Source organism: Ictalurus furcatus, chromosome 29 (genome assembly GCF_023375685.1).
Source record: "Ictalurus furcatus strain D&B chromosome 29, Billie_1.0, whole genome shotgun sequence".
Classification (NCBI taxonomy): Eukaryota; Metazoa; Chordata; class Actinopteri; order Siluriformes; family Ictaluridae; genus Ictalurus; species Ictalurus furcatus.
The window spans coordinates 2,991,737-3,001,929 of record NC_071283.1 but is presented as its reverse complement, the minus strand read 5'-3'; the positions used below and the strand labels follow the sequence as shown (position 1 = coordinate 3,001,929).

Sequence of the window (10,193 nt, the reverse complement as noted above, 5' to 3'; positions counted from 1 at the left end):
CATTAACATTAACATTAACATTAGGTTGAAAAAAAAAATAAAATAAAAAAATAACGTACAATACACAAAGCAGAGGTTGAAAACCCAAAAGTCATGTAAACATCTTACGTGAGGTTTTTATTTCTTCTTTTTTTTTTTTTTTTTTTGGATCATCGTGGGTCGTTTAGAAATTTCACGCACTTTGCTCAGGCGTGGTGTTTTTAAATATAACTGTAATGTAATAATAAAATGAGGTAATGGTTTACTCAGTGTTAAAGATCGTAAAGCACTGTAAAAAAACAAAACAAAATAAGCATGACATGGATAAAAATAAACGTACTTTTTTTTTAACAAGAATACAAATACAAAGTCAGAATTAGCATGTTACCTTATAGCTTCAATTAGAGAGGATATATTTAGGGAAATATTAACACACAGATGTCTTTTTCGTAAGGAAGACAGGTGGGAAATTTGTCTGTACGGGGTATATGAATGGGATAAGAGTAATACTAAATACTAAGAACAGATCAATCACGTCTCTGCTTTTCAATTTTTAACACAGGATATAAACTGCGTCAAAAAGGATTTGTATTAAAATTCAAAGTGTATTACTAAAATCGTTGGTTTGTTTTTTCTTTTGTTAAGTAACGTTTTGATTGTGAACCTGGCCATGAATATGGGACACGACACAGGTCTGCTAAATCTGTCTTAATGCTGTGTGCATCTTAAATGCGTCAAGCTGATAGCCGAGACGTTCAGGATTACGTTGCATTATTTATTTATTTCCTTATGTTATTATAGCTACAATTCTTTGGTTGTTTTTTTTTTAGCTAGACTCTAAAGTTCCAACGGCATTATATTGTAATTCTCAAATCCGATTGGTCAGGTATCGATCCGTTTAATACGTTTGCGCTCACTGAGGATTTTCTTTATAAGCTTGTGCGAGCCCTTACTCGTGGAAATACATTTCTCCCCACTTAAGATGCGTCGGATCTCGGTGCTTGGCTCATCACGCTCCAAATGATGTCATCTTTCCAGGGAGGAATTAACGAAGTCGGCACTACAGCGACGCTGTCCGTTTCTTAGCAACGGCCGGGCGATTAAATCCCACAATAGATAGAAAGTACTTTCAGACTGCCAGCTGTAATGTGTAACATGTATGTACATGAACTAACTAGTCTTATGTATATTTCATATTTCATAGTTCCCTGTGTACGTACTGTACATAGTGGTCCCTTTAACCAAACCCCTTTACTTTCAAGTGCTAGAATTAAACGATAGGAGGGAAAAAAAAAAAGAAAGAAAAAGATGGGTAAAATGTGAGCCAGCGTAGTTATCATATCGTTTTCAATACAACGGCTCGTGACGTTCCGTGATTACAGACTGTAACAAAGTCGTCCTCTCGTTCTAATTCATAATTACCCTTACTGACCGTCTTAAACCAGTATTGACGCCTCTTGTGCTTTTTTTTGCGTGGACCTCGTCTCCTATTGGCTAGTGACCTTCGTGATCCAGGGCATGAAGGCGGACACTTTGGTGTACACGCCCGGAGAGTCTTGCAGTCGGCACGCGTGACCCCAGGACGTGACACCGTAGACGGTCCAGCTGCCACCTCTCTCGCACACCAATGGGCCACCGCTGTCGCCACGGCAACTGTCCACATGGTGACCACTGAGGGCCGAGCCAGCGCACAGCATGCGGCTGGTCAGCCGGTTGCCATAGTGACGCTCGCAATGGCGCTTGCCCAGGACCGTGATGGCGGCCTGCTGCAGGGTTTTCGAGTACGCCCGTCCTGAAGGAACAGACAGAAAGACAGACAGACAGACAGACAGTCAATATAACAGAACAACCCATATGTGCTAATATAACATAAACGATTTCAAATGTCTAAAAGCACTCTAGTGATTTTATTTACAATAAAATGTCTTTTTTGTTCCGATTCTAAAGGTCATAAACTCGGAACCCTGACTGCGGTGGTTTTCCAGGTTAGAGACTTTGTTTATTCGATGAAAATTGTAGGAGAATTTACACCTTTATTTATTTCATTTTAAGATATAGCGAACCTGTAGTGCATTTTGTTTACGATATTCGGTCCGCATAGGATTTGCATCCGGGGGAGTAAAGGATCCCAGGCGTTGTCATCAGGAGGAGAAAGAACTCCTTAGATCGACTAACTAACTAACTAACTAACTTTCATAGCTAGCTAGCACGCAGCTACGAGGTGGTGTGACAGGGAGGATCCACCGCACTGCTCAGTCCGTACAGGATTTCGTGGAGCTTTTTGTGATTGTTGCGGCCAAAAACGCTCGATTTTGCTGCGTTTTTTTTTTTTTTTGTTCAAAATTAGCGATGCAACTTGCAGAGCTACTTGAATTGACAAATTAGCAACTGCATGAACTTGTCTTTCAATGTTTATTGGTAAATGAGACCTTTTTGCTGTACTCACGTTCGACGCACGTGAATCGAAGAGGGCTTTAGCTGAATGCGCGTCGTGATGACGCGTCTCGGCCCAAATCTGCGGAAAATCTGCGGTAATTTCGGAAAAGTGCGGAGTTTGCTTGATTTCGCGCTCGTCGATTAAATCCAGGAGGGACTGATTATTAAACCTCGATTCGTATGAAATTTGTTTTGCAATATTTATGATTCAGAGGTAAAAAAAAAAAAAAAAAAGGAGTCTTTTCAGTCATAAATTTTCTCCGTTCCGGTTTTGTCCAGAATATTCTGAGAATCGAACTGAATCGGATCGTGACTGGAGCGTACGATTACACCCTCCCCACGTATGCCTGAGGTAATTAAACACAAACTAGGAACGTCTCGAAACGTCCTATTTTAATGTCCATTCCGCCCGTTTTTCACATATCTGGGGAAAAACGCAGCTCACTAGGTGTTGAGACAGGACTACGGAGAAACTCGAGCACGCGTTACGTTTTCTCCGAATTGAAAGGAATGCACTCTAGCGACAATTCGATCCAGCTGACCTTCTTCCTAACTGCTCATAAATCAGGAACGGTATTCACGGCAGAACATGGACATTACCAACTGGACAGTGCTGTGAGGATGTATAGCACAGATGTGGGTGATGATCAGGTGGCTGACGTGCATCTTATAATCCCACGGCAAAAATTCATAGCGAGTCTGACACACAACCGAGTCACGCTCTTTATCTGTAAGTATCAGTTACTGTACTGTTTTTATTTCTCTTTGAATTCCCTTCAAACCAACAGCTGGACAAATGTGTACGTATGTGTGTGTGAGCATACCTAAGCCCAGCTGCTGTAATTAACATATGTGTCTGGTTTCTTTCTTTCTTACATATCCATCTTCTGTTCTGAATGATCCTGCCTATATCTGTATTTGTTTAGGGTATTGCTCAATCTCTCTCTCTCTCTCTATCCATGTCCATGTACTACCTTAAAAGCGTTTTCGTCTGATGACTTAATGGTTATTGCTGCTCCATCACATCTGTTTCATTCTATTTCTACCACAGTGCTCTTGAATTCTCCGTCCTGATTGGTCCAAAGCCGCCGATGAATCTTGTCACGTCGGCTAGCAGACTAAGCTGAACTGTCGCATTAAATATACACCGATCAGCCATAACATTAAAACCACTGACGTGGGTGACGTACATACCGTTGATTATCTCGTTACAGCGGCGCGCGCGTGTCGAAGCGGTGGGATATATTTATTGGGCAGTAAGTGAACAGTCATTTCTCGAAGTTGACGTGTTGGAAGCAGGAAAAATGGGCAAGCGTAAGGATCCGAGCGACTTTAACAAGGGCCAAATTGTGACCGGGTCGGAGCATCTCCCAAACAGCAGGTCTTGCGGGGTGTTAGTACCTACCAAAAGTGGTCCAAGGAAGGTTTTAATGTTATGGCTGATCGATGTATTAACAAGGATAATATCTCCATGTGTTTCGATTGACTCGTAGTCTAATCTACACACCGCTGATCGGCTTACAACACTGACGTATTCCGACATCTTTCACAGTGCCGGAAAATATGACTTCCTGAATGAGTCATGGCTGTACCCAGGGAAGAATCGCCATAAAGGTTCTCACCGTGGTTCAGTGGTGCTGGCTAAGAGTGTTAGAAAGCTGACAGCTTTACAGGTCTAATATAACTGATACATCTTGTTTTTGTCATGTTATTTGGAATTTCCCTGCTGTAATTGTAAAAAGGTTGTGCTGAGCATTTCAACAGAAGTTTAGATTCAAAAATTAAGTCTGCAATTAAGTCTGTTTCAGATCAGCTAATTATCAGACGATCTAATTATCAAACTAAATTACTTTTTTATTTATTTAATTGATTTGGTAGGGGGACAGTTATTTTTGCACACGGGCGATATGGGTTTTGGAGAACTCTGTCGCTTAACGCTCTGAAGGCACGGGTATCAGGGGTGATATCAAGATGCATGTCGTAATTCTGGATGATTTGTTTCTCACTCAGAAGTTGCAAAAACAAGCTGTGTGCAGATTTGAAAATTTCCTGTTACCCCCAAGTGAGTTTGTAAGTTGACAAAAAAAAAATGATTTCAACATACAATAAAATGATATTTATTATTAGTTCTGACTTGGGGCTTGGCTGAAGTCGTGTTTGTAATTGGATAAGGAGTTGTTGGTATTTTTTAGTTTATTTAAATAGTTCCAATCTGAGAGAGTTTTATTTTTTTTTTAAATGTTTTATATATATAGATATATATAAACAAGTCACGATTACCAAGAATCGGACTCTGATTTATTTATAGGTAAAATTTCTTAGAGTGTTTGGTGTTAAACTAGGAAGAAGTATTTTAATAATAGGAAAAGACTATTCATATAGGACTCTTCATTTGCCTAAATGAATGAAACGTTTACTTAAAACATACTCTACATACATATTTTATGTTATTTTGTAGAAGGAGCTGGCCGGCGGGTACTGAACATGAATGAATGATTACGAACAACAGAAGAAATAGGGGGCCAATACTTTTCTCGACATTACATTTATGTTCGAAATGAATTACAAATACATCTTTAATGCTAAGACATTATCGTTCTGAGGTAAAAACAAACAAACAAACAAACAAAGCTATTTATTTTACTTAAGAAAATAACTATAAAGTATTTTCTATTAACAAATAGAAACCATAACAGAAATTCTAATGGTTTCCACTACAAACCCTGTTACAAACCATCAGCTAAACGTTAACACCATTACCATTACCAGTCCTTAATGGTATCCACTAGACATAACATTCCAAGGCAGCTTAACAAATTACCAATAGAGACCCACAGGGACTATTACAATTTCTGTTAAAACCAATACAATTCCCATTATAACCATTACAACCATTACAACTTCTCTGAGGCTTTCTATTGTTTGTTTTGTTTTGTTTTTTCAGCAGAGAAGTATTGCTGTTTCAGTATTTACTACAGGTTAAATGCTAACCTACGTGTACTTAATAACTAAACTCAAAAGTAAGACATCATACACCTGTTGTTTTAGGAAACGGTTGGCGTGAGACGCGAGAAGGAGAAAGATGGCGGCCGCTGTTACATAAAGGAGAGATTATTGTGTTCGAGTGTGTGTAGCGAGACACACAAACTCAATCTACAGTGTGAAATGATTCTGTCAAACTGTTCTCAAACCCTGTCAGTTCTGCTTTCTTACAGTCCCATCACATCTCATACCCGCTGGCCTGCTCCCACACACACACACACACACACACACACACATAGAGGTCTCTGACTAAAATAAGCTCGTATTCGCTTTGTGTAAACAAATAATTTCCATATAAACAACCTCAATACTTGATGTTTATCAACATGGCAGAATCCATGGAGGTTCAGTTAGCGGTTATGCTAAGTGTAATTATAATGCAATTTTAGCCAAACGGAGCATTTTCTTAGTCATTTCTCAACACATCTGAGGAAAATGTTGGTATTTAGAACCTTTTTAATGTCACTCTGTCTTTACATCGTCTGTGTAAAAAGCTTAACAGCTACACGCTAGGACGTTAGCTGGAACGTTCGCCTCAGATGTTTCTTCCTCATGTTGCCTCAGGGAGATTTTCCTCACCAGTGTCACCTCGGATTTGTTCAACAGGGATCTAAATCCGCTTCTGGAGTTCTGTAAAGCTGTTTGAATTTGAATTGGATTAGCTTATGCTAAGCACCTTATTAGATTATGGTTTAAACAATGCTTTATTTCTTTACACTATATTGAATTTGAACAGAACGTTAAGGTAGATGTTGTCTTTTTTCCATCCTGCTATTGTTTCCTTTCTATGACAATATTTTAATATTGCGATTTATTCTAATACACAGTATACGATGTTTTATCATTACGTGATAAAAAATGTGAATTTGTTGAAAAATTTTGTTTATCGTGACGCAGATTCTCGTGGATTTACTAATCTGTTGTATCGTTTGAATATTTTTTTTTTTTTAAATTATGTTTAAAATGACTAATAAAGTCATATATCACATGTAATAGAAAAATGATTGATGTATACTTTTAATAAAACGTACCTGACTTGAATCAGTCTAGCTACGGACTAGCTATAGACATTTCTGAGGTAATTTTTAATAACCTAATACGCAATGTTAACTTATGCCAAGTAAGGAATAATATATTCTTGTGATTATTTCATTTTTGATGATGATAATACGAATAATATTAAAAAAAATAGGTTTACTAGACTCAGCCTTTTGATCCGCACCATATTTATTAAGAGTATATTATATCACGTAGTAATAATCGTCGGTGTATCTCTCACCCGTGTCTCCCCAGCCAGTAATGTAACACTTAGTCAAGTCCTTCGGCGCTTTTTCCCTCCATTCCGGCAAGCACGCAGGAAGTACGGCGTGATTCTGGCGCACGCACTCCCCGCTGTGACCTCCGTGCTGGGTCAGGCGCGCCAGAGCGAGATCGTAGTCGTTGCTCTGCGGACGATAGCGAGGATGCAGGACGAGTGTGTCCACGCCGTATTCGTCCTCGTGTTCTTCGGGAACGAGGGTGTGATAATCGCCGACGCGTACTTTATACGTACTGGTGCTGTTACCGTACCTGACAGGAAGAAAGAAACCGAAGGTTTTTTTTTTTCTGACGAGTTACGTCTCAGGTCACACTGGAACACTGATTTCTGCATGAAATCATCTTTTACGTCGACTCTGAATACAGATCACATAGAGAGAACTGGAGAAAAACACACACACATATAGGTTAAAACTGTCAACGTGCCACTCGAATGACCTCCTGGAGCTGGCATGCGACTCAAATGACGCGAATCATTCCCTCAGGAAGTTCCAGTCACCCAACGCTGGATACGCAGTGAAAGCAGAGATACAGAGGAAGTCGTCTTCTTGCGCCGAACCCAACACCTTACACGATATAAACTTCGGCCTGTCTCACTTTTTCCACAGGCCTTACTTTAACTTTCTCTGTATATAGCAGCATATCGTGTGTAAATCGAGTCTCAGGCTATAAACTTAAAAGTAAAGGCATTGTTAAGAAATCAGGTCGTGCCAGGAAGGTTATAAATGTCTAGCTGTTAAGCTTCTCTAACAACCCAGGTTTTAACTTGTGCGTAAGGCATGTGGATGATATACTCTCCGCGGTACATTTAATCCGTGGGCGTTTTTTTTTTTTTTTTTCCGAACTGTGTGCATGTGTGATCGCGAATGGCTAAAAGTGTCGCTGGACAGCGGAAGCGAACGTCCTCTGCCAGACAAGCGGCGCAGTGTCACGTTACACCGTGAGCCATTTACGGACACGACGCTGCCTCCTTCGGAATGCCAGGCCACTTCCTCACGGTGCCAGCGGCGGATCAGGACGGCATTCCTCGAATGGTTCACGGCGTTCCGAAGAGGGCAATATAACATCAGCTTTGTACCGTCACAAAAACAAAACAAAAAAAAACCCTGTAGCTCAGTTTCCACCAAAACTAGCATGAACTAGCAAGAAGATCAATGTCAAGTGTTAAGAACGTGAAAGGCGAAACAATTTTTGGAATCTTTTCCACATTTTGAACGTACTGGACGTTAACTTTTCCAGAAACGAACACAAATATACAACGAGAAAGAAGGAAAAAAAACAGTCTCAAAGTAAAAACGGTGAACTCAGCGGCAACAATTTGACACGGTCTTCAAATAAACAGCGTCCTTTATTAACTTATTAGTGTGCTTTGTTTTCGAAGCTTCGTTTTTTGCTGAACTCGTGTGGGCGGGGCTTAACAACGACTTACTCTCATTGGCTAGTGAGATTTGGATGGACAGATCCCTGACCTGGAAGTAGAGACTTTTGGAGTTTTGGAGAGCGTTCTGGATGCGGTTCTCTGTATAATTATAGTGTTTGTACTTTGTAGTGGAATTCACTTCCTTTCTTCATCGGTATATTAGTTTGTAATTAATATTTGAGGACTGGGTAATCTCGTACGACTATTTTTTTCGAGATGAGCTCTCAGGAGCGGCACGGAGCGTCGTCGTCGTCGTCATCATCATCCTCATCCTCATCCTCCTCCTCGGCTCGACACTCGAACTCTCGATCCGAATCTCACTAGCCAATGACAGTAAATCGCTTTTAAGCCCCGCCCACACGAGAGGTTTCGTACACCGTGATTGGCGGAAACGAAGCTTAGAAAACTGTTAACTAAGAACGCTGTTGATTTGTAGGTCACGTAAAAATTTTTTCCCACTGAGTCCAGGTCTCGTTGTATATTTTAGTCCGTGAAAAGTTACGTCCAATACTTTAACCAATTTAATTCCATAAACTAGCAGAACGCAAAAAAAAAAAAACGGAATTCAAAACGACACTGAGATTAGATGAAGTAGCTTAACTGACGCAAGTATATAAGTATATATATATTAATATATATAAATGTAAAAAATTGGTATGTATTCATGGCGAAATTTTACACGAGCCAATTTTGAACCTCTAACAAACACTAAAATATCTTGGGTTTAAACGACGTTTGCGATTTTTTTTCTTCTTCTTCTTCTTCTTCTTGCAGTCATTGCGTTAAGTTCAGTGCAACATGCAGCATCAATCGTAGCTTATGATATCCTTTGTACAAAATGACCCAAATATCGCTCTCACCTACTACAACTCGTATTAAAGGGGTCATAATATGAGTTCTGGGAACGTTGCGGAGCTTATACGTGCACAAACAGATACATTCCACTCCCAAACATTAGGAAAACTCCAAAGAAAAATCATGCCATGGCTCCTTTTAATCTTGAGAATATACAGAATACGTGGCCGATCATTGGCTCGTTATAGCTCCGATCGGCATCATTAGTGTCCAGTAGAGCTTATAATAATAATAAAAATAATAATAATAATAATAAGGGAACCAGAATTTCCTCAGCCGGTAATTATAGTACTAATCAGAGCGCTGGAATTTCATTATACTTGGCCAGCATTATGGAATGGAATGGCCTGGGGCATAAAAACAGTCTGCTGTTTGTTTGTATTTGTGTGTGTGAGTGTGTGTGTACGCGTGCCTCTGTAATGTCACACTCTACAAACTGAAATAAGCGACCTATTTTAGTCTCCGCAGCTTCTACAGCCTGAAGTGACAGAAGACTCCTGGCACATTGTTGCACAAGGTAATAACTGCTATCTATTAATGTACGTTCGTAAGTGTGTGTGTGTGTGTGTGTGTGTGTGTGTGTGTGCGTGAGTGAACCACAGTCGCACTCTGATGTCATGGCTCATATTTTGCAAGGGCCGTTGGATAGGTTCCCCGTCTCTCTCTGTGGGGCGTCTGGGACGAACGCATTACTCACAGCTCTGTGGAAATTCAGGACCTGTTTCCCATCACGGTGGAAGAAAAGGCACGGCGAATTTCCTTCTACACATCAAAATGTGTGTGACAGAGAGTTCAAAGCCGTTCCACTGCGTTTCTGCGTATATATAGATATATATATCTGTATGTATATATATAGACACTCGCCGGCCACTTTATTAGGAACGTTCGTGCTTTCAGTGATCCTTTCAGCCAATCACGTGGCAGCAGCGCAGCGCAGCGCATCGAAACATAGGGATGAAGGTCAAGTGCGAAGTTCAGTGTGAAGGTTCACAACAAACACCAGAATGGAGAAACAATGTGATCCCAGACTCATGGCATGAGTTTTTCAGAAATGTCCTGGGATTTTCACGCACAACATTCCTTAGAGTTTAACACCCAGAACGGTGCGAAAAACATCCAGGAAGAGGCGGTCCCGGGGGGCGGA

General features: G+C 40.4%; 1 protein-coding gene across 2 annotated transcripts in view; it reads right to left on the bottom strand.

Moving 5' to 3' along the window:
• Window positions 1-1,448: 1,448 nt before the first annotated feature.
• Window positions 1,449-10,193, bottom strand: part of prss12 (serine protease 12) — a 31,266-nt gene continuing 22,521 nt past the window's right edge. For both annotated transcript variants that reach the window (XM_053619677.1, XM_053619678.1), the window contains exons 12-13: window positions 6,737-7,026; window positions 1,449-1,771 (exon numbers count right to left, since the gene is read on the bottom strand). In XM_053619677.1, coding sequence (XP_053475652.1) covers window positions 1,467-1,771; window positions 6,737-7,026 — 595 coding nt within the window. In that variant the 3' untranslated portion in view covers window positions 1,449-1,466. The remainder of the gene's footprint in view (window positions 1,772-6,736; window positions 7,027-10,193) is intronic.